General features: G+C 32.6%; 1 protein-coding gene and 1 long non-coding RNA gene across 3 annotated transcripts; one reads left to right on the top strand and one right to left on the bottom strand.

Annotated features, from left to right (window-relative positions):
* Window positions 1-2,511: 2,511 nt before the first annotated feature.
* On the top strand, window positions 2,512-7,324 carry LOC111986132 (transcription initiation factor IIF subunit beta). Of its 2 annotated transcripts, none has more exons than XM_024017761.2 (6): window positions 2,512-2,824; window positions 3,887-3,995; window positions 4,588-4,718; window positions 4,823-4,897; window positions 6,329-6,478; window positions 6,867-7,324. In XM_024017761.2, the coding sequence occupies exons 1-6, from the start codon at window positions 2,624-2,626 to the stop codon at window positions 6,984-6,986; spliced, it is 786 nt and encodes a 261-aa protein (XP_023873529.1). In that variant the 5' UTR covers window positions 2,512-2,623; the 3' UTR covers window positions 6,987-7,324. The 2 variants fall into 2 exon arrangements, with proteins under 2 accessions (XP_023873529.1, XP_023873528.1); XM_024017760.2 differs by having other exon boundaries at window positions 4,573-4,718.
* A 6,985-nt stretch (window positions 7,325-14,309) lies between these two features.
* On the bottom strand, window positions 14,310-25,870 carry LOC136064213 (uncharacterized). Its single transcript, XR_010625892.1, has 3 exons — window positions 25,636-25,870; window positions 20,406-20,673; window positions 14,310-15,289 (listed from the first exon to the last, which is right to left on the bottom strand). It is a non-coding gene; the product is annotated as an uncharacterized LOC136064213 (long non-coding RNA).
* Between the last annotated feature and the right edge of the window lie 9 nt (window positions 25,871-25,879).

Here is a 25,879-nt window from a genome sequence, read left to right as displayed (position 1 = left end):
GGTTTTAGATTTTAATATCAATTAAAAGAAAAAAAAAACACAATATAAAAAATAGAAAGCTTAATTGTTCATTGCATACTAAGAAAACAAATAATACTAATAAGTTAATGTAAGTAAGTTACAATTTTGTCCTTACAAAAATTCAAAAAAAAAAAAAAAAAGATGCTTTTTTCTTTACCGGCCGGTATTGCTCGAAATTGGCTGGTATAATTAGTACATGGCCGGTATTTAAACCGGTATGAAATGTTGGCATTTCGATATTGGTATACATACTGGTACGATATTGACTACACTGTTTTGAAGTATGAGAATCAAGTAAATGCCTTTTGACTATGGTATGATAGTTTTATGTATTTAGGCTATGCTCACAAGGTTTCATGATTTTTACCCCCTCCCTTTTTACTGTCTTTTAGCTATGGTCACAAGGTTTCATAGGAGATTTTTTTCAATAAGAATTTCTATGAGGATGATTTGTTCCTTATTGGAAAAAATAATTTCATCAATCATGCACAAGTGTTTTTCCTTTTCCTTGAGCATGTGAAAATAAACCATTACATGCAAAGTGGGCTTTCCAAATTACTTTTCTTCAAGGTGATCTTGAGAAAATTATTAAACTTTTCAAATGAATTGTAGAGTAAGACCATTATCTTCCATTAGAAAGGATCAAGATTATTAAATTTATGTAAACAACTTTAGCTCTCACTTTGAACATGAAGGTCAAACAAGATCTTTTTTTTTTTTTTGCTCAGAATAAAAAACTTTTATTAACAAAAATAAGATCCAAACTAAGCATCCTCCTTAATTACATCCAGAATATAATGAGGAGCAAATTAGAATCAAAGAAGCCAAAAAATCTATTTCAAAGTGACCAACGACTGAGAACATGAGCAGTCTTGTTAGCCTTTCTAGGAACCCAGTTAAAGGAAGAAGAAGGAACTAAACTAGCTAAATACTTAGTTTCCTGCAAAATACTACTAACTCTCCATGGAATAGAATCGGTGGAGGAAGTTAGACCTTGCAAACTTGACAATCACTTTCAAAACTTACATTGATAAGTTTGTGATTCATGGCAGAACTAGACCTAGACTACTTATGCAATGGCCTAGCGCCCCTTACTAGAGAAATGCCGCCAAATGTAAGGGCAAAAGGTGCTTTTTTTTTTTTAAAGAACACGTGTGATTTGTGTATTTTTCTTTAATCCTAAGAAGTCCAAAAAATTATATTTTAAATAAAAATTCAATCCAATTATCCTTAAGAGAATTAGTCTTTTTATTTATTTATTATAATCCAATAGTTACAATGGGAGGAGGAGGGTGATTTGAACTTCGGACATTTACATGGGAAACACTATGAACATTAGCAAAATAGTAAATAAAAAAATAAGAATAAAAATAATGAATTAGTAATATTAAAAAAAAAGAATAATGATTTTTTTTTAAATATTTTATAATATAGAGTATTAGCTAAATATTATCTAAGGTACATTTTAAAGTTGTGCCTTAGACCTCTAAATGTATTAAGCCTGCCTTGAGTTCAAATCTTTTGAAGGAAATTTAAGAAGTGAAATGATGGCATTAATCTAATTTTCACAGTGAGAATTAGTTCAGTAATATTTAAAATTACTCAAATATTTTTTTTTCCTTTTTTTTTTTGGGTGAATAATACATTATATTGCCCAAGTCATCTCATCATAGGGGAAAAAAAACTAGTCAGGGATATAGGAGATGGATTGGGACCCATAAGTCAAGTTTGAAATTGCCCAAGCAGCAAGATTGTGAGCAAGAAAATTAAGGACAATTGGGTGTAATTTGCCACCCGATTAACAAAAAGAGAGAAGGATGGACAAAAAGAGAAATGTTATTTACACAACACTTTTATAATAAATTTTAAATGCAAGATTATTATTGACTATTACTAGTGAGCAAAAAAATAATTTTAGCGATTGGTTCAAATTAGAACCAATAATAACTTACTATTTATAATTTAGTATGAAATTGTTATAAAAATGTTAGGTAAGTAGCTTGCACAAAAAAGTAGCATGTTAAACCAGAGAGAGAGAGAGAGAGATACTAATAGATAGAAAAGAAAGAAGCCAACAAAGAAACAGTAACAGCCACATGCAGAAAAACTTGCGTGAGTTTAAAGCGCTTGACATAGCATTAAATTAACATTAGAAAATTCTAATACCGTAAAATGGTATAATTTGTGCTGCAACTGTGTATATGACAAATTGTAAATAATAAAGAAAAAAAAAAAGTAATAGATCAATGTAAGATTGACATACCACCAATTATAATTTGAAACATAAAATAATTATAGTAAGAATTATTGTAATTTATGCAGCAGTCTTTTAAGCCTTAAACATAGCACATGTGCTTTGTTTTGTCTTAAAAAAAAAGGTTGACCCCGCCTCGTTCGGGTCCGGGCCAGCAAGCAGTACTAAATAAACTAAGTAAATAAATAGTAGCAGCAGTAGTAGACAGCAGTAGGTAAAAAAAAAAAAATTCCACAACAAAACCCACCACACCGTCATAACAAAGAAAGAAGAAGAAAGAAAAAGAAAAAAAAGAAGTGGCGGTGATCCCAATAGAAAGAAACTGAGAATTTTGAGAGAGAGACAGAGATGGAGGAAGAACATCATGGTAGTAGCAGTAGTACTAGTAACTTGGAGACAGGGAGAGCGGAGAGATCGGTGTGGTTGATGAAGTGTCCTTTAGTCGTTGCAAAGTCATGGCAAGCTCATCCATCCTCGGACCCTCACCCTGTCGCTAAGGTTGTCCTCTCCCTCGATCCTCTTCAATCTGATTCCTCCTCTTCCCTCCAGGTATTTCTTTTTCTCTTCTTCTTTCTTGATCTACCTTAAAAACTCTTCCAGAATATTCTCTGTGGTTGAACTTTTATTGATTTCATCGAATTGCTCACCACTTTTGCTAATTAGGTTGTAATTTTGAATTTTAATGTTTATCAGTGATTTAGGTTGATAGGAACTTTTGCAACTTGTGTATTTTGTCACTGATATTTGAATTGGAGCCTGCTATGAATTTTGTTGTATTGTTTTTCTTGATTTGGAATTAAATCTTTCATGGTTGAATGATCATTAAAAGATAGGGTATAGGTGAATCTTACAATAGCATTAATGGGAAATTCATGTTATTTATATTTAAATTGATGGAAAATTCGTTTGTTGGATTGGCATATATGAGGTTGTTGATAGGATGATCTTGTGGAGATGTATTTTTTTCCAACTTCACTAACCTAGTGCACCTGTTGTGGTGTCTTATTGTCTAACAGAGCGATGTGTTTTTGTTAGAATAATGATTAAATTCGCTATTTCCTAACAGTTTAGGCTTTTTGGGACAATTGTTAATTTATCAGTTTTGATTGGTGAGTGACTAACAAACCCAGTGGGTTTTTGAATCCACAACCTCAAGTGATAGTTGAGTTAGAATTCATTTATTTGACTAGCAGCTCATTGAATTATCTTCTTTGAACCTACTTTGTTGGTGCTAGATTCTGATGACTATAAAGCGAAAGACATAAGTAGTAAATACTGAAATAATCACTTTAAGGGCAATGCATATCTATTTTTCCTTTATTTTCTTCTCTTTTAGTAAATCAAGTGGCCAACTGGCCGCTTACTTTTTTTACCCATGCATATAAAAAGGAAGTGGCCATGATTTGTTCAGGACTGTCTTGCAATCTGTGTTTGTGAGACTGTATGTCCACTCAATCACTAGAGATTTTAGCAACTATCTTATTGGTTGCTTTCATATGCCCAGAAATCAATCCTATTTACAATATATTTGGTGGTATGTTTGCTTTTATAATACATATTCTTTACATATTTGGAGGCAAGCTTCCTGACACATTTTGAAATCATTACCAGTTCACAATGGAGATGGCTGCCAATGAGGCAGGGAATATTCCGAAAAGTTATTCCTTGAATATGTTTAAAGATTTTGTTCCTATGTCTGTATTTTCTGAGACAAATCAAGGTGAGAATCTTAATTCCTGTTCTCTGAAGAATTTAACTACATATGTTTCGTTTTGTGGATTAGTAAATACTAACATTTTCTCTACACATGGCTGTTGTGGTGATCACATGCTGCACTGAAAGTATCTTAGGGAAGACGAGAGTGTGGCATTTAATCAAATACCTAGGTGGTTAAGAATTGTTAAAGCTGTTTTTGTTAATTGTTGACCAAAGTAGTACGTTTTGACCTTGATGGTTATGGGGTACACTATTGAACCCACAATTTGTATCTTAAGGTTGTCTACACCTCTGAACCACCGAGTACTGTATTAGGGATATCTTAGTTTCATTACTTAGAATCATTCTCATATGCACCCTTTGCGAGAGTTTGTCTTTTTAAACCCTACACAAACTAAACAAACTCTGGAAATCCTAAATCAGTTGGCTCTGCACAATTATGCCGGAGCATGTAGCTTTTCCTTTCCATAGTTATTATTATTTGTATTAGGTACTTCAAATGGATGCACAGACATTTATTTAAGCTACTTCATGATCTGTTTTTTCAATGTAAATTTTGGCTCTTTTTAATTTGTGAGCAGCTAATGTGCATGTAGGGAAGGTTGCAATGGAAGGAAAGGTAGAGCATAAGTTTGACATGAAGCCCCATGGTGAAAACATTGAAGATTATGGCAAACTTTGCCGTGAAAGGACAAAAAAGTCCATGATAAAGAATAGATGTATACAGGTAGGGCATTTGACTATTAATTTGCTTTTTCCATTGCAGTTTTCCTGTAACTGATTCTAATGATTTTTTCTTTTTCTTTTTTGTTCATTTGATTTCTTTCAAAGGTGATTGACAATGACCGTGGAGTACATATGAGGCCCATGCCTGGAATGATTGGTTTGATTTCATCCACTTCCAAGGTATTCACTTGATCTGTTTTCATTGTAATTGTTTAGGTTAAGCAGTGTACTGCTCACTTGCGGTATATGTTGGCTTCTTCAATGAACTCTCTTTCCTGCTGAATCATTTTGATGTTTCAAGGTGAAAAGAAGACATCTCGCCAAATCAATGGAAACCTCCATATATATATATATATATCAATGGCAATCTCCACTCTCTCTTGCAACCCAACCTGTTCTTATAGAGTCTAATTTCTGGCAGTGTCTGGCCCTAGCTAAGGCTTGAATGTTTTGATATTGTATCTTGGATAAGTTGAGGGATGTCAAGCTAGGATAGAAGGTGATGCAGTTGGGAGAACCATTAATTTAGATTTACTTCAATTTAATATTGAAGCCTATTTTTTTGGGTAAATAGAGGGGGAACCTCTTTAGGGTGCTGAAATAAGCAAATCCTAGAGTTCTCCAACGACAATATAATTGATAATAAAAGTCAGAGATATTACAAACTTTTCATCATCTCTTTTTTTTTGATAAGTAAACTTTTCATCATCTCTATTTATAGGATGGTTTGTAAATTCAGAGATTTTACAAACCATTTCCCTTGTACACATCAACTTACTAACAAACCACACACCCACCACAACAAACCCATCCCCCCCCCCCCCCCCCCCCCCCACACACACACACACACAAAAAGGATTGTCATGCATCTGAAGGCCTGGGTTAATTTGTAGTCATTTAGTTTTTTATTTCCAACTCCAGTCTAAATCTTTAAATGATGCTAATTTAGTCTTATTTGATTTTGGAGTCAATTGTATTTTTGTTGGTCAAATGTATTTTATTTTAGGTCCAATTATTTTCATTAGGTTTTATTGGTCTATTTATTTAAATTCGTAGAGTAATCTCAATTTTTTTTTGTAATTTAATAAGTGGGATTTCCCAAGTCATTTAACATTAAGTTTCTTAAGTCAATTAGAATCAGTATTTTCCTTGGTCAGTTAGAAACCTGGTAATGGGTTATAAGCTCAATAATGTATTCCTATGGAGGGGGATTGTTTTGATGAAATAAAATTTCTCATTAAAATTGTCCCAATGCTCTTATGTCAACTCCAGCCAACCTTAGGAGTTAGGTGTTGACTCCTAAAGGTTTTCTTTTGCTTGGCGCTGACTGCTAGGTCAGCTATCTTCATTTCCCTGTTCTTTAATTGTCGTGTTGCATTGTTTTGGTTTGTCCTGCCTCATTAGGTTTGTGTAACATTGTGGAAGTTTACATATACTCGCATGCATGCACACAAACAAACTCACTCACACACACCACACTTACACAACTTCTGCGGTAGGTGTAGGTGCCTCTCTGAGCAAGTAAATTTAGTCGTTTTTTTTTCTAAAATAGGCACAACTACATGTTTGGAAGACCCTTGCATAATGTTCATTGCCAATTATCTGTGACAGGATAAGAAGAAGGCTGCACCAGTGAAGCAATCAGACATGAAAAGAACTAGAAGAGATCGTGGGGAACTGGAGGATATAATGTTTAAATTATTTGAGAGACAACCAAATTGGGCCTTAAAGCAACTTGTCCAAGAGACAGATCAACCGGCAGTATGTGTTTTGATTATTTTACTTATTTATAAATTTTCTTTGTTAGTATTAGTAGCTATCTTTTGCATTCTGTTGCATGTTTAGGATGAAATGCTGTGCTGTTTGTTTTATTTTATGTGAAGGACACTTAGTAAAAATGGAATGATGATTTAAATGATCATTAATTTCTCAACATAGTTTGAACAATGCCTACCTATATAAACTTTGAGTCATCTGATTGCTTGCAATTCAGTGAAGTTTATAATTAACCCTTTTTAATTTACATAACAGACTCTTCTTGTGCACCCAGTGTTCTGAGTAACAGTTACAGTGTGCTTATCTTATTATTAATATTACTTTTGACTTGATTTTCACCTGTCAGAATATTGGACTTTCTCTTTCTTTGCAGCAATTCTTAAAGGAGATATTGAACGAGCTGTGTGTTTACAATAAAAGGGGAACCAACCAAGGAACTTATGAGCTTAAGCCAGAATACAAGAAGGCTGCTGAAGATACAAATGCTGAATAATTCAGCACCTCTCTTAATGTTAATCAACTATTTACGATTTTTATATTTCCAATTGAAGCAGGAAAGACACAAATCCACAAGTTAAAGGTGAAAAATTAGATTATGGATGGAGGAGACCAAAGCACCAGCAAGAAAGTATCAAGCAAAGAAACATCCTAGTTTTCTGGAATCCACAGATGCACTTTGTACACAATCTTAGTTCAATTCAAGCAAGGGTAGAATAACATAAATGATAGTGATCAACAAAACTTGTTCACCTACTGTTATCTTGATGTAGCATGCGTGCTTATTCAATGGACTTTTACAGTTTCTACTTCAAGATGGCACTGATTTTTGGACCCTGGTGTTTCTCCAAATCTTACTTTACACTCTTGAAAAGTTAATTGTTTCACTTTAAATTTGCTTTACTATAAGTATTCCATAATATCATATTGTGCAGATACTGTGATAAAATTCCTTGCCCCTGCTAGATGTAAATAATAGCGTTTGTCAAACCTTTCACCTTGCAATTTTTTTTTAATAGAAGAAAACAATGAAATGCCAGTTCTCTTTTAAATGTCCGGTTATTTATTAGATGCTGTAAACATGTTTCTCTGCCACTTGGAAGTTGCTTCTTCTTCTTCTTCTTCTTTGTTTTCGGGGAGGGGGGTGGTTTGTCTTGCCATTTTTTAGCCTCAGCAGAAGTGGGCCAATGGGTCATGCACTTTGGAGGGCTGAAATCTTGTAATTCAGATAACTCTAACTTTGGAGGTTGATTTCTCTCAAACAAAATCTCTTGCTTCTCTATTATGTTTTGATTGTCTATTTGTGACGTAGCAAGTAACAACTAGAATCATAATTGATAAAAAGCGAATAAAAAACTTAGATGGTTATGGTGGATTAAGATGAATGTTTTTTTTTAAATATTTATCTAGTAAAGTTATATAATTATATGGCTGGATATTGAATAAAGTATGTTACTGAGTAGGATGTAGCACTCACTAAGAAGTAAGAACCATCCGAAAGTAGTATGGTTGAAGAGGTTATAAATATATACGTACTACAAGGACCAGTTGGCTATTCACGCCTAGTGCTTACGGCCTACTGATATGTGACTTTTGAGCCGGCCCAACAACTATATAGTAATTCTGTAATTGTCTAATTGATAACATTTTTTCCCCTTTATTTTAAGGTTTCTCGGTGCTAATAATGAAGAGTGCATAATCTGATTTCCTAAAAACCGACTAAGGGTACATCTAATACCAATCTTGTCAATGAGCAGGCTTGGTCGTAAATTGAGTTAGGCATGAAATTTGATGCTTTGAATATGTCCATTTTATATTATTCGTCCCTGCACTAGTAGGCATGTGTTAGCCAGTTCAATGATAAGAAGCTCTCGTGGCTTATTATTTTGCAAGTTTGAAGATGTGGGTTCGAGTATGTGTACACCCTATCTAGTGTTTGGGTAATCTTACACTTTGCATAATAGAGTTTAAGTGGGTCAGGAGTAGTGAACACACTTGCGAGTTTAATTTTTTATTCTTAAAAAACAAAAATAAAAACAAAAATATTGGGCCAAATGTATCATGAAGATCAATTAGGTTAGTCTAGTCTAGGAATTATGTTGCCAAGGTAAAAAAAAGAAAAGAAAAGAAGAAGAAGAAGGACAACCAAAAATAAAGAAGTTTAGGAAACATGTTGGAAGTTGTGAGACGGAACACTGCAAATATTACGATCAGAAATGGCTGCAAATTCCTGACCACCTACCTGAACCACACCATTCCTAGACTCTTAGTTCGGTGCCTTGTGTTATCATTGGATTCGAAGAGGACGTGTGAGGACTAAACCACTGAAGACGACCAATAAAAAGTCAATTGCCAAAATGTTTGTAAATTGTAATAGCAATTCCTTCAACCACATAAATAAAAAAATAAAAACCACCATGGGCTACCATTCCCTAACACATTCTCTCTCTCTCTCTCTCTCTCTCTCTATATATATATATATATATGGTGTTTGTAATAGAGTTAGTATAATTTTTTTTTCAATAAAATGTAATATTTATAATTATTGATTGTAATAATTAAATTTTAAAAAAAAAAAAAAACTTGTTGACAAGTATAAGCCTAATCAATTAAGGTATAAAATTTAATTACAAAATTACAAACCCACTTTTTCTGATGTATTAATTCAATTTTCAAATATGTATTGACTTTATTATGAAACATTTATTTTTATTTTAAAAAACAATAATTTTTTTTTTCTCATATCATCAGTTTATTCAAGCAGATGAATTAGCTTGTTAATAGAATACAATATTTAGGGGAGATGTTGCTAATAATTTTTTCTTTTTTACTATTTATGGAGATGGTAATTTTGAAAAGGATATTGATATTGATATTAATTATCCAATTATTTAATTTATACATAATTGAACGTTAGGTGAGACCTACAAAGATTTGAGGTATCATTCTATAAAGGTGTTTTAGGAAGTTTGATTGGAATATAATTCCATTCTATTATTTTATTATGCTGTATCATATTGTGAGATATAGATTTAGAGTTATATTTCTATGTTATTACCAAACATTTACATAGAAATTGTAGGGTTGTTATATATATATATATATATATATATTATAATAATGTAATTGAATGCTTCAAGACAAAATCCAAAGAACTATCCATATAAGTGTTGGAAAAGGGAAACTATCTTACATTTTTTTATTATACAATTATGGACCGTTCCTTGAATCCTTTCTTAATTTTCTTAAATAATTGTGGTGACTTCCAAGATTTTACATCTTCAATCTATAACATGTTTTACATTTTTATGTTTAATTTCATATGAAACGTTTCCCTAATTACCAAGATCTTGGGCTTTCAAACTAGAGTTTTAATTGTAAGGAAGAAGAAGAAAATCTATGAAAGAAAATGAGCAGCTGCAAAATATTCCATTGAGGAAATTCAATGTCATCATCCAACTCCATTGCTTACGGTAGCAATGGTCATTAATAAGTCTAGTAAATCTTTATAAAAAATAAAATAACCAACTAATGGCCTTGTTGACCATTGAACAATAGAATACAATAGTGGTTTTTTTAAAGGAAAATATTAATGAATGTCCTTAAGGCAATGGCTAATAATCCATTTAAACTAACAACAGTATTGTCAAAATATTAATCCAATAAGGAGTTATGGAGTGATGTAACATTCAAAAAGGTTGCACTAGGTGTAACTCTATATTTTCCTCAAAAAAGAAAAAAGGTGTAACTCTATAGATAACTTTTCATTAAAAGAGTAATTTGACAAAATAACATTTGGATCATATTTCCCCATAAAAAATATAAAAAAATAAAAAAATTGGATTATATTTCACAATAAAAATGATTATATTATTTCTTTATACCCTCCATATTTGCTAAATATTAAGACAATTGAAAATTAGTAACTATTTCATCATAAATTTTTAAATTTTAAATTTTTTATTTTTTAAACTTAAAAATTATATTATAGATCAAATAGAAAACAACATGTGAGTAACACAAAATTTGACGTGTTTATTTAGAGCAACAAATATATGTAATTTATCAAATAATAATTTATAGAGGTATTAAGAAATCAACAAAGGGTTATATCATGTGTATCATGATCTCCACTCTAGTGGTTGCACTCTTTTTGCACCAAGTGGCTAGCATTTATTAAAGAGTGCTATAAACTACATAATAACCCTAAATTAAACCCTAAAATTTTAAAATTTGTAACTAAAACCATTAACTTTTTTAATTATTTCAATTTGTGCCATTAATAAGCTAAAATTAACTAAAAATAATAGAAATTGACATAAGTTATGACTCATGCCTCTCAAAAAAAAAAAAAAAATCATTCCATGTGAAATTATAAGATATTTGGTACAATATATGAGAGTTTTAGAATTATATAATAATTAGTTGCTGGCCTATGCGATGTACGGGATAATTAAATAAAAATTAAAAATATTTTTTGAGCAAAAATTTAAAATATTTATTTTGCTTAAAGATCTATGATTTGGCTTAAAAAAAGGTATGACTTGAAAATGATTAAAAATGAATGGAAATAAGTAATTTTGTCTAAAATAAAGGTTTAGAAAATTCTTTATCTTTCATATCATTGGTCCACATATTGCATACCGGCATGGCTCACAACTTCATGATGTTTATAAGAGTTTTCTTTTTACAAAGCCGTAAATGATGGAGTTTCATAAAAGTCAACATTTCCAATAATTTTTTTTTTTTTTAAATGTAAGTTCAAAAGTCTTTTGATTGTAATTTTTTAAAATCATAAATAGACTTCGAAATGATCACATCATTGATACTATATCATAATGATGGCAAATAACAATATTATTGTTCATGATTAATTGATGAACAATTGAAACTGTGAATTAACACTTCAAATACCAAGTTTAAGCTACAATAAAACATATTCAAAAGACTCCAAATATTGAAACATACTTCTTCCGATTCAATCAAAACCAAAGTTTCAAAGATAATTCCAATTCAATTATACCCAACTCATACACATACATGAACATAAACAATTTCAAAAATATTTACTTTGGCTTTTATTCAAAAACAACAATCTCCAAAAGCCTCTACAACCTAATATATATGGTCAATTTTCTAACGACAAATACATACACATGAACATAAACAATTTCAAAAATATTTACTTTAGCTTTTATTCAAAAATAACATTCTATAAAAGCCTTTGCTTAATATAGTCAATTTTCTAATATATTTTTTCCCAGATTGTGCGTGTTGATTGCTTAAAATTACACTATTATCTTAGTCATAGTAGTCAATATATATCACATCAATTTCATGAGTTTGAAATATTTCTAAAAAATATACTCATTACATGTATTTTTCTCTTATAGGAGATTAAAACCATTCAGACGTGCTGTCAAGAGAATCCAAGGGTCAAGATCAATTGGAGCATGGTTTTTGAAGCATTAAATAAGTAAAAAATATGTGAAAATAAAAAAGGGAAGAAAGAAATTTGTCCAAGTTAAAATTGGAAAAATCCTGATATGAAAACATCTTGCACTATTTCAGTATTTTTGCCATAACTTCTTTCATAAATATTCGATTGACCTGATTCTTATGGCCACAGAAAGAAGACTTGAAGATCTACAACTTTGTAGTTTACCAGAAATTCCATAAAAATCGTTTTGAAGGTCAAACGTGAGCTGGAAGATGACAGTAGATAAAATTCGGGAAATCAAAGGATTCCCATCTTAAATTTGAGGGATTTTTTTCTTTTTCTTTTGGAGGATGCTGAGGTTATAGTAGAGGAAAAACCTTAGAACGTTTTTGATCTTTTGTTTTATTGTTTAGCATTGTTTTTTATGGATTTCTTTTGCATAACTATGTGCGGCTAAATCTCTAGCTGGGGTTAGAGGTGAAATCTAATATTTTTATTATGTGTTTTTGGGATTATTTACGTGCTTTCTATGGATTGATGATTGAATTTTGAGATTTATTTACTATTTGGAATCATTGCATGTTGATAAGTTTTTAAGATTTAATATGATTTATATTGAATTCTTAATTTTAGAATAAAATGTGGGACCACATCATAAATATTCATCTAAGTGAGTTATTAAGTATAAAAACCAAAGAGTCTAGAATAAATGAATTTTTTTTTTAAAAAGTACTTCACAATAATTTTTTTTTAAAAAGCATGGACAATTTACATTTTATACCTAACAATATCCTTACAAAATTTTTTAAAGAGTTAACAAAATATAAAAATGACTATCAATAATATTTAAATTATATATATAGGAATTATATTATGCATTTAATTGTATATCTTTAAGTGTATCCATCCATATGCATGGGGCTACAAGATAATTTTAAAATAAATGGTTGAATGTATAAGGGTATTTTGGAATTTTTGATGAAAAGTTTATTAAATTTAATTTCATTCTCTCTGATTCCTCCTAATTTTGGGGGAAATGAAAATTTGAGGTTTTGACTTTTAAGGGAATAGAGAGGAATAAGTATTTCCTAAAACTCCCAAACAAGGGGATGGAATGAATATTCTAAAATAATTCTTTTCATTCAATTCCTTTCCTTTTTGTCCATTTTTAGAGCTACCAAACAAAAATTAAAGATGCAAAGTTTCTCAGAATCTCGGATTTGTAACTGAAAAGTACAAAATAGAGAAGATAACACCAATATTCAAAGATTTATCATAATTTGAGCCTTATACCAAGACTGGTTTGGTTTTTGCTCTCAAATCAAGTCTCTTTCAAGCATTTCATTAAAAAAAAATCGAAATAAGTGGAATTAACTCTTTGTTCCAAAAAAAAAAAAAAAGGTGTCAAGAAGGAAATTAATCATAATCAGTGCATAAAAAGGGAAGAACAAATCTCATTTAAAATACAGTAAGAAATTTCGTCGAATATGAGAAATTTGATTCCAAATTTCATCGGAAAGTTGGGATTCTGATTGATCAGGTGAGAGACATAGTTGAACGGAGATTAGAAAAAAGAAGTGTCATATGTTGCTTGTAAATTCTATTTCTTTGGCTGATTAATGATATGGAATGTTTGTGTATCAAAAAAGAAAAAAAGAAAAAAGAAAGAAAGAGAGAGAGGTAAAAGAGGTGTGACGGTAAGAGACAATGTCGGAGGCAAATTTGGTTTCATGAAGAAGGAAATCAAATGTAGATAATAGAATTTAGAGAGACTCTCACAAGAGCTGTTACACCTCAACGTTACGTGGGGACAACTGTGTAATTGACTAATTGAAGAAGATAAATGAACATTGAGAATGTTTGGCAAAATGAAACGGCAACCAAGAAGAAGGAATGGCAATTAAAACATCTAAGGGACACAAAAGAAGACAAACATATATAATTAGACGAAAGATAAAGAATGGGAATTATACAACTTTGCTATGAATATAACTTATTAATTCCACAATTTTTTTTTTTTTATAATTTTTTTTCTATAGAAATATACTTTCACATGAACCCACAACTAAAGCAACTTTTATTTTTCACCACTAAAATCAATAAGAAGTTTTGATTTTAAAAGATAACCATCTCTTCACCACTAAAATCAACATTTAAGATGGTTCCTCTCTCTCTCTCTCTCTATATATATATATAGTATCTTTTTATTTTGATAAGTTTAAGCTCATCATAGTCTCTTTTTTATTTATTTATTTTTATTTTTTAAAAGTAAACTCATCATATTTTGTACCTCAAATTTTTTCATCTTACCTTTTACCTATTTAATGATAACTTTTTTGGTAATTAAAATATTAAACCATCATATCATTTTTTTTTAAAATATTAGTATAGATTACATTATATACTATGTAATAAAAATTTGTCTTAGAAGGGTATAGATTACATTATTAACTTTATTAATGCCTGCCAAATTCAAGACTTTTCAAAATTGACTAACTTGACCACCGCACACCTTGGTGTGATGGTCACTCCAAAAGTATAAGTGCTTGTGGGGTGTGGGGGGCAAAGGTCAAGGTAAAAGTCTCCAGGAGGGAACTTCACACACATATACACTTAGATTAGACTAGAGTAGAATTCTATTTTGTATCAAAAAAAAAATTGACTAACTTGGTCTTTAAATTGGTAAATCTAACTTGGACCCTAATCAGTTACTCATTTTCTCCTTTCTCACAATAATTAGAGACCAAGTGGTAAGTTTTGAAAAATCTTAAACCTAATTGGCATTAACTAAAACCGTCCAATGTTGCTAAATGTTATTTAAATATAAATATTTTGAATTAATTTACCTTTTTGGTAAATGCCATCCTGAGATATTGGCCACTTCTTTCAAAATAGCTCTCCATTTTTGCACCTTCTCTATGTTCTCCTTGAAACGTTGTTCATGTTCATCAAAAGCTTGTTTGAAAGTTCCTGTTTGCTTTCGTACATTAGATGAATCCACATAATAAAAAATAGGTAAAACTGTCATCCTTGTCTTGGTTATGCATCCAATGATCTCTTCAAGTTCCTCTAGGCACCACGTTGAAGATGCATAATTTTTTGAGAGAATGACAATAGCAAACCTTGATTCTTTTATTGCTTTCATGAGTGTAGGTAAAATTGATTTTCCTCTCTCAAGTTTTTCATCATCTATAAAAGTGTATATGCCCTTTTGATCCAACGCAGTATATAAATGGCTTGTAAAACCATTGCGGGTGTCCTCACCTCTAAAACTGAGGAATACTTCGTATGTCAATCGATGGGTGGAAGAGTAAGATGATGAGGCTCTTTCGGTGTTCATGGAATCCATTGAAAATATCCTGATAAATTTTCAATTGCTATTTAGATAAAAGCTACACTCCATTAAAATTGAAGATCAAATTATAAGGAAAAGAAATTAGGAAATAGGAAAAGAAAGAAATAAAAGATATGGACGCAGGAAAGAAAAGTGAGAACATGCAGATTTGGTGAATTGCAGTGAGGATTATAAAGCTCTAAAATCTCTTGAAACAACGCGAGCGGATATCTGATACTAGAAAAAGTTTATACTAGAAGATATTGGAGAAAGAGCAACTTCCTAGTTCCAGTTGTAATGTTCTAAGTTAAGTTCTTTTCATATTGCTTTCGTTCTATCTGTTTAGAAATCAGATGCCATTATCATGTGATATGCATAAATGCTAAAGAAGGGGTACAAGCAGTGCATGATTTCTTTCTTTTTCTCATATGCCATTATGATGTGATTAGCCTAGGCAAGGACCATGTGTACGCACATTTAATCTTGCATTTTCATCGTTCCAAGAGTGAATTCAGGGGAGGACTTGCTCTGTATTGGAAGAATGGAATTGATCTTCATGTTTTGGACGCTTCACCTACCTTCATTGATGCGGTGGTGAACCCAGGAGTGGATGACACCTGGCGGTTTACGGGTTTCTACGGAAATCCTATAACAGCCAACGGGGAACACTCCTGGGCACTGCTAAAACACTTAAGCTTAAAGATGGAATTACCGTGGTTCTGTGTGGGAGATTTTAACGAGATTGTAAGGTTTGAAGAAAAAATGGGAGGGGCAAACAGAAGGGAACGTCAGATGGTGGAATTCAGAAGTGCCTTGGATTTCTGTGGCTTTAGAGACTTGGGCTTTGTTGGTCACCCTTTCACATGGTGTAATCAACAATTTGATGGTGACATAACCTGGATTAGACTAGACAGAGGGGTTGCCACGCCGGCTTGGTCCCAAATGTTTCCATTAGTTCGGGTTCACCATCTACCTAGGTCTTTATCGGATCATTGTCCCTTTGGATCAGTACGGATGATGAAAATATTAGATTTTACAAAAAAAAAAAAAAAAAAAAAAAATTAGGCAAGTTTGAATCTGTTTGGTTGAAGGATGAAGGATGCGAAGGTGTTGTAAAGAATGCAAGGGAGCATAATGTCTCAGGTAGTCCTATGGAGCGATTGATTGGTAAGGTTGAAGTATGCAGGGCGAATCTTCAAACCTGGAATCGTGTTTCCTTTGGCAACATTAGAAATCAGCTAAGTTACAAAAGGAAGCAACTAGCTAAAGCCGAAGCACTTTCCATGGTTGGGGCAAATCATGAAATGGTCAAACTTCTAAAAGGAGAGGTGTATGAGCTAATGGTTAAAGAAGATATACTGTGGCAGCAACGGTCGCGGGTTGAATGGTTAAAAGCAGGGGACCAAAATACAAGCTACTTCCACAGTCGGGCAACTCAACGTAATCGAAGAAACTTCATTTCCAAATTGGAGCTTGATGATGGCACATCAGTAGAAGGAGAGCAAAAAATTGGTGAAGTGATGGTGGACTATTTTAAACACATTTTCACCTCTACAACTCCAACAGAATGCAACAGAATTTTGCAGGGAATTGAAACAAAGGTCACTTCTCAAATGAATGCAGAACTAACCCGTGAGTTTGCAGCTGTAGAAGTTGAACAAGCCTTGAAGCAAATGAAGCCCTTGTCTGCCCCTGGCCCTGATGGTATGTCTCCCATATTCTTTAAATCCTTTTGGAACACAGTAGGTTCGAATGTAATTAAGGCATCATTATCTGTTCTTAACAAGGGTTCCATGCCTGAAAATTTCAATCACACCCACATCACTCTCATTCCCAAAATAAAAAATCTAGAAAAACTCAAAGACTTCCGCCCAATAAGCCTTTGTAATGTCTTATATAAGTTGGTAGCAAAAACCATAGCCAATCGCCTAAAAAAACTCATGCCAAAACTAGTCTCAGAATCGCAAAGTGCCTTTATGTCAAACCGATTAATTTCGGATAACACACTAATAGCCTTTGAAACACTTCATCATCTCAAATCCAAAAGGAAAGATAAAACCGGGTATATGGCATTAAAACTTGACATGAGTAAAGCGTATGATAGGGTCGAATGGTTTTTTCTTGAAAAAATCATGGAGAAGTTGGGTTTTGATGGTAAATGGATCTCTCTCATAAGCTCATGCATACGTTCAGTGTCTTTTTCTGTTATGATCAATGGAGAACCACATGGTCGCTTCCACCCTCAAAGAGGTCTCTGACAAGGAGACCTGCTATCACCTTACCTATTTTTGTTATGTGCAGAAGGTCTTCATTCCCTAATCAAACAAGCTAAACTATTAGGTGATCTTAAAGGAGTATCCATAAGCCGGTCTGGACCAAAGGTGACGCACTTGTTCTTTGCGGATGATAGTTTACTCTTTGCAAGAACAGACCAACACGATTGCAGCACCATCTTGGATATCTTAGCCACGTATGAACAAGCTTCAAGTCAACAAATCAACAGAGACAAAACACAGCTGTTCTTTAGTTCCAACACAGCCCCAAACATCCAAGATGACATCAAAGCTTTGATAGGTGTGATGGTGTCTACTCACTATGAAAAATATTTGGGGCTACCAAACTTTATTGGGAGAGCAAAAAAGCAAAGCTTCATGTACATTCGAGAAAGAATTTGGCATAAACTCCAAGGGTGGAAAGAAAAACTCTTATCACAAGCGGGGCAAGAAGTCTTGATAAAGGCTGTTTTACAAGCGATGCCTACTTACACTATGGGGTGTTTTAAACTACCCAAGAGTTTGTGCAAGGATATTGAATCGCTTACCCGGAAGTTTTGGTGGGGCAACAAGGGTGAAAGCAGGAAAGTTCATTGGGTTGGATGGAATAAGCTATGTCAACCAAAATGCCAAGGTGGATTGGGATTCAAAGAAATTGAAACTTCAATTTAGCTCTTTTGGGTAAACAAGTATGGCGTCTACTGCATAACAAGGAATCACTCTTCTATAAGGTTTTTAAGGCCAAATACTTCCCACTTGGCACGGTGTTGGATGAAAATGTTAAGCAAAATGGCTGCTATGCATGGACGAGTATTTTGAAAGCAAGAGAATTGGTCAGAGAAGGTTCTGCTTGGAGGATTGGTGATGGGAAGAAAGTGCTCATACAGGGTGACAAGTGGATCCCAGGACAGCAAATAGATCGAGTGATTTCTCCTCAAAAGCATCTCCCCTGTAATGCAAAAGTCTGTGCTCTCATTGATGAAGACTATCCAAAATGGATAGAGAACAGGGTGAAGGCAGAATTTCTGCCCTTTGAAGCGGAAGCAGTCCTTAGTATTCCTCTAAGCACTCGATCTACAGAGGACACAATCATTTGGCAAGGTACAAAAAATGGCACCTACTCTACTAAAAGTGCTTATCGGTTACTGGCTGAAGGGTTGAGAGCATCAAAACCGGGTCCATCAAATACCCAAGCTCACAAGAACTTCTGGCAGAAACTATGGACACTTGACGTTCCAAATAAGGTCAGACATTTCATGTGGAGAGCGTGTAATGAATCTCTTCCTACCAAGCTGAACTTATACAAGAGGAAAGTGACTTCGAACCCAAGATGTGATCTCTGCCATCATGAGATGGAAGACACAGTCCATGCTTTGTGGGGCTGCATTAGACTTAAGGAAATTTGGTGGGAAGAAGAAACTTGTAGAAATCATCTACAGGAAAATTTTGCAAGTTTTCGAGACCTATTCCACGGATTCCTCCTCTACCAACGACCTATGCTAGCTGAAACTTTTGCAGTCATCGCGTGGAGCATTTGGTACAACCGCAATGCAAGAAGAATGGGTAAGACCTGCTTGCCAATTAAGGAGATTTATGCAGATGCAGTGTTTCATAAGGCCCACAACCCTCCTTTGATCCAATCCCAACCCCTACAACATTATCCACCTCATTGGAACAACCCACCCCCCCCCAGCTCACACATACAAAGTGAACTATGATGGCACCACCTTTCAAGACATCCGAATGGTCGGCACAGGAGTAGTGATCAGAGACTTTGAGGGTGAAGTAATTGCTGATCTAACAGAGAGAACCACTATGCCTACGTCTGTGGTAGAAATTGAAGCTTTGGCTTGCCGAAGAGCCATTTCCTTTGCAGCTGAAATAGGACTAAGAGATGTGGTCATTGAAGGGGATTCTGAAATAATCTTCAAACTCCTCACCTCAGATTCGACCTGCCTAGCTTCATTTGGTAATCTCCTGGAGGACGCCAAGTTTGCTGCCCAAGCATTCCACAACTGTTCCTTTTCCCATGTAAAACGCAATGGAAATTCTGTTGCAGATAAGTTAGCTAAACTAGCTAAGCATGCTATTGTCCCCCAAATTTGGTTAGAGGACATCCATAGTGATGCAACATACCTTGTTAGTATTGACAAAAGTTTGTGTTGAAGCAATAAAATCCCTTACTGAATTCAAAAAAAAAAAAAAAAAAAATCTTGCATTTTGACCAACTATAAGAGCATCATACATCAATTATCATATTTAGAAAACTTTTTATGAAAAATTAAAAAGCTGTAATAAAAAAATGAGTTACTTTTTATTTTGCTATAAAAAGTTTTTAAAGTAAAACCCGAGTTCTATTTATATTGCTTTGTTCTATCTCTTTGATACCAAATGTAATGTGAACAGCATAAATGCTTCACTGGAAATTAACTTGGTGACACATACATCCACTAGGATTGTGTTTGGTAATTCTACTCTGGGAATGTATTCCGTTGAGAGAAATAAAATTGTTGATTTGTGGTTGAGAACCCTTTCTCTATTAGTAACTTCCTCATTTTAATTTATATACAAAAAAATGAATTGTTTCTTACTATGTAATTACCCACTCCATACATATAAGAGCATCTTCAATAAATAAGGCATCTTCTCACACAAATTGTAAGGAATTTAATCATATAAGAGCATCTCCAATAGATTAGGTATCAATTAAAGCTGGTGAAAAAAATAAATAAATGGAAAATAGAGGAAGGAAGAAGAAAAAACGATTTGATGTGGATTTTTTTTTTAATTTTTTTAATTATTTCAAAGAGGAGGTGAAATGAGAGAAACAAAAGACAAAAAATGCGTGCAAGAAGAGTAAGAACTTACGGATATGGAGAATTGCGGCAATTGGTTGTTGTAAAGCTCTAAAACCTCTTGAAACAACGCTCTTGAATAGGGTTCTAATAGAAGAATTTCTTATTTTGTAGTATTTGTTGTTGTGCCTAGACAATCCTCTCACCTTTGTATGAGGAAAACGATTCCAACCTTTTCCTTTATCCTTACTACCACAGACTTCTTAATGTATTTACTCTTGACTAATCTTTTTTGGTTTCTTTAGGCGTAGTATATGGGATGCAGGTAATGTACTCCTCCACTAAGAAAAGAAAAGAAAGGGTAAGTTCCTGGTAACTAGTGCAATGTTTTGTTTACACTTTATTTTGCCTTTTTATCCACTTTTTTACCTGCTTTAGTCTAGAGGAAACTTTTTTATTTTTTGGGATAAGTATTTTGAGAAGTGCTATGACCACATGCAATTTTTTCACAATAAATTCTAGGTGGCAAATTATTACGAGTTTTTAATCTGAATTCATCACTGAAATTATTTTTTTGCCAACTAGTAACGGCAAGTAAAAACTTGTCACCTAGAATTTGTTGTAAAAATATTGTAAACATAGTATTCCTCTAAATACTTTGGTGAAAATTTGATTGGAAATTTGATGACAACTAGTAAGTTTCCCGTGCGATGCACGGATAATTTTGTAATATTTTATGTAAGACGTTTTTGGGGAATGTTATATATATATATATATATATTTAAATGAAAAATAATCTAAATTAGAGTAAAGAAACATATACATTTTGAGATATTAAAAATTAGATTAGTAACTTCACTACACATTTGTAGCCTTCTCAATGTAACTTTAATTTTTCTTTTTAAATCATGAAACCAAAAATAAATACAAAAGAGTAATAAGACCATGAAAATCAACTAATATGTATTGTGTTCACATATTGCATACCATAAAATGAAAATACGTCCAACTCTCTCGTTACTTATCGATAATGCGACATTAATAGATAGTGTGAGCAAGTGTATATGCGTGTGTCATATAAATGATTTACTCATCGATAATGCAACATTAATAGATAGTGTGAGTAAGTGTATATGCGTGTCATATAAATGATTTAAAACTATGGTAAAAAAAAATAACTTGTAGAGATTTTGACGGCTTGATGGTGGGGAGAGGCCAATATGAAAGAGGTGGCGGCCCCTCAGATTCCTCTTACAAATGCTTTGTCAAACTCAAGTATTTTATTTTGGTAATAGTGAAACAATGCGTTTCATTTAACTGTCCACAATATTTTCGTGTTTCTCTATCTCTACCTAGTGCCTTACATTGTTAGTTTTTTTTTTTTTTTGGGGAACATGGTTAGTTATTAGTACTAGTCCTTAATTATTATTTTTTTTCTTTTGTTTTTAATTCTAAAATGGTGAGTATGCTAAAAGAATTGAAGAAGAGAGAAAATGTGTGGTATAAGCTAAGCCAATCAACGGGAGATTAATGAGATAACAGTAAAATATAAGTTAATGTAAACTTTTGGGTAACAGTAAAAAAATACTTAATAAAAAGAAGTAAAAAAAATGTTAAATGTAAAATTAGAGCACCATACGGCAAGACCTCATGCACTTTTGCATGAGGTCTTTGTTTTTTTTTTTTTTTTTTTTCATTAACATAATTTTTATCTTTAACATTGCAAATTATGAATGATTGCAATAAAACAAAAAAGAAGCACTAACTCACTTGAAGTTAAATAGGAGAATCACTTATTTTGATTGGGCAAAAATAGAAGAAAGAATGTGTTGGACTTAGGAAAGCACTAATTGCATATGCTGCTTGTGATTATCTTTCAATGTTTTATGGTTGTTTGGATTAAGGGGAAGTAGAGCGGATTTGACCAAAAATTAGCTTATTTTTAACCAACTCTACTCTACTCTCCTTCACTCTCCCTTCTTCCCCTCTCAATCCAAATGGGTCCTTAGAGCATTATGCTCCACCACTGGCAATTTATCTGTACAAAAATGAAAGAACTTAACCCTGGACTTTTGTCTCTAGAAGTATGATCTCAATAAAAAGAGTTTATTTTTAACCATTTAAATAAGGTTAGCACAGTTTAGGTAATGCACTTTTGCTACAGTTCTTATAAACATCATATCCTACTAATGGTTTTGAGAATGTTATACATATATTATAGCATACTTGTTACAGAATTTTGGTAGTAATGAGTTCATGGTAAGAGTTAACCCAAAAAAAAAAAAAAAAAACACGTAGAGGTTTCGCTGGCTTGATGGTGGTGAGAGGCCAGCCAGCATGACGATGGTGGTGGCCCCTTAGATTCCTTTCTTTCTCTCTCTTACAAATGTTTTGTTAATCTCAATTTTTTATTTTTTTTATTTTGGTAATTATGAAACAATGTGTTCCATTTAACAATCAAAAATATTTTTGTGTCTTTCTATCTCTCTCTAGTACCTTATTGTGTTAGTTATATTAGTCCTTAATTTTTTTTTTTTTGGTACTTTTGTTTTTAATACTAAAATGGCGGGTATGCTAAAGCCTAAAAGACATGAAGAAAGGAGGAAGGTGTGGTGTAAGCTTAGTCAATTAATGAGGTAACAGTAAAAATAAGTTAATGTGATATTTTGGGTAATAGTAAAAAAAAAAAAAAATTAATGAAAAAAGGTAAAAAATGCTAAATGCAAAATTAGAGCGCTACATGACATGACCTCATGCACTCCCTTATGAGGTCTCTACTTTATGGTCCGTTTGGATTGAAGGAGAGGGAGGGTGAATAAAGTAGATTTGGCCCAAAATTAGCCTATTTTTAGCCAACTCTACTCTACTCTCCTCTACTTTCCCTTTTTCCCCTCTCATTCCAAACGAGCTCTTAGAGCATTACATTCCACTACTAGCAATTTATCACAAAAACAAAAGAACTTAACCTTGGACTTTTGTCTCTAGGACTATGATCTCAATAAAAAGAGTTAATTTTTAACCATTTAAATAAGATTAGCATAGTTCAGGTAATGCACTTTTGCTACAATTCTTATAAACATCACATTCTACTTATGGTTTTGAGAATGTTATACATATATTATAGCATAATTGTTATAGAATTTTAGTAGTAATGAGTTCATGGTAAGAATTAACCCAAAAAAAAAAAAATACCCGTAGAGGTTTCGCCGGCTTGATGGTAGTGGGAGGCCAGCTAGCATGATGGTGGTGGGAGGCTAGCGAGCATGACAATGGTGGTGGCCCCTCAAATTCCTTTCTTTCTCTCTCTTACAAATGCTTTGTCAATCTCAAATTTTTTATTTTGGTAATTGTGGAACAATGCATTTCATTTAACAATCAAAAATATTTTTGTGTCTCTCTATCTCTCCCTAGTACCTTATTGGATTAGTTATATTAGCCCTTAGTTATTGGGTTAGTGCCTTATTTATTTATTTATTTATTTTTGTGCTTTTGTTTTTAATACTAAAATGGTGGGTATGGTAAAAGACATGAAGAAAAAAGAAAGTTGTGGTGTAAACTTAGTCAATTAATGAAGTAACAGTAAAAATAAGTTAATGTGTTATTTTAGGTAACAGTAAAAAATACTTAATAAAAAGAGGTAAAAGAAACTAAAAGCAAAATTAGAGTGCCACATGGCATGACCTCATGCACTCTCGCATGAGGTCTCTGCTTTTATATATATATTGATTACTCCTACACATTCTGCGCGGTGGAAAAGAAGAGAAAGGGTAACTTCAAGGTGGCTAGCTATAAAGTCCAATTTATTTATATTAGTTTTGACAAACTACAAAGCTCTATTTATATTGCTTTCTTTCTATCTATTCAGAATCCAGATGCCATCATATGTGACATCCATAAACGCTTTAGTGGAACCTGGAAGCTTTACGAATAATAATACATCCACTAATTACTTTAGTATAAGCAGTGTGTGAAGTTGCTAAGGAAAGGACATAAGCAGTGCATAATTATTTTTTTTTTCTTTTATCCGCCAAATGATACATTTTAAATCATTTAAGAAAACAATCTTTTCATAATCAATATATTAAGGCCAAATTGAAAAATAAGGGACTAATGCTTTAAGCGAACTTGCTCTTTCATTTCTATTTAAAATTAATTTCTTGCCTTATATGTGTTTGTGCACACAGATTCTTGTAACACACATATGTGATTTTTATTCATCATATTTCTTTCTAAATTGTGTGAAGTGGTTAGCAAAGTTTAAGAAATATCAACAACCTACTAACTTGTTTATAAAGTGATTGTACCTTATATTTACTCTTCTTGCTCCTGTTTCTACTACAACTATAACATGAACATTATCAATAATAAATTTTGTTAGAAGTATATGGTTAAATAATTAAATATTATATCATTTCCTTATAATTTAAACTTTTTATTTCTTTGTGTGAAAGTATTGAATAAAAGAGATGGATATGTGTGGAAAATGAAAACTTACAAATATGAGAAATGAATTTGCAGCAGTGATTGTAAAGCTCACTATTCTAAGAGATAACGGGCCTATCACTATCTCTTAGAAAGTAGACACAACACATAATTCAATTCGTATTATATAATTTATTGTTTAATAAATGAATGATCATCATTCTTTTGCTTGCGAGTTTGTGAGAGAGAGAGAGAGAGAGAGAGAGAGAGGAGGGAGGCATTACTAAAACTAATGTCACCACAAAATTCACAACAATCTTACAACTACACTCAATTTGCCAACTACCTTGCAAATGGGCCATTAAAAAAAAAATTAATTAATTAATAGTAAAATTGGGTATTGGCCATTCACATCCTCTGTTTTCAGTGTAGTCTACATTTTTTTTTTCTTTTTGTTTATTTTTTAAACAAAGTGGATGTGGAAGTCTCCCTCTCTTTCCAGGAATCTGAAACTGAAAATTATTTAACTCGCTTTATTATGATTATTACTTTCGCAGAAATTTAATTAACTAACGTTAAATCATTACAAAAGCATCCTCTGTGTTTTTAATGATTTCTTTGAGCATCAACCTTCTAGATCCTATATACAGTTAGCTTTTCACATAATAGTATTAAAAGAAAAACGGTTGTAATTTAACAATCGCAGTTGGTATAAGAGGAGAATTTCAGATACTGATACTATAAAACAAAAGTGAAACACAAAACCCAGGATAAAAATCTTTGTCATCATCCAAATATAAATTGAATCGCAAACTAAATATCAATTCAAAAAAAAAATAATAAAAATCAAAGAATTCACACATAAGATAAAAAGAGAGGACCTTGAGGATGAGGACCACGTTGTCAAGATCGAGGAGACGAATAAACTTGAACAAGTGGTTGTAAAAAAAACTTTCCGTGAGCTCAGTTTGAGAAGAGAAAAAACAGAGAGACAATAATTGAAGAGTAAAACTATTAGTATTAAGTTGGAGAGTTGAGGAAAGTTTGTTGGAAGTTTGGTGTGTGTGCTGAGTTTTTAGAAAAGAGAAAATAACAGAGACAGAGTGACTTAGTCATAGCATCAAC

The sequence above is a fragment of the Quercus suber genome, unplaced genomic scaffold, assembly GCF_002906115.3.
Source record: "Quercus suber isolate HL8 unplaced genomic scaffold, Cork oak 2.0 scaffold_647, whole genome shotgun sequence".
Taxonomy (NCBI): Eukaryota; Viridiplantae; Streptophyta; class Magnoliopsida; order Fagales; family Fagaceae; genus Quercus; species Quercus suber.
This window is presented reverse-complemented; position numbering and strand designations above follow the sequence as displayed.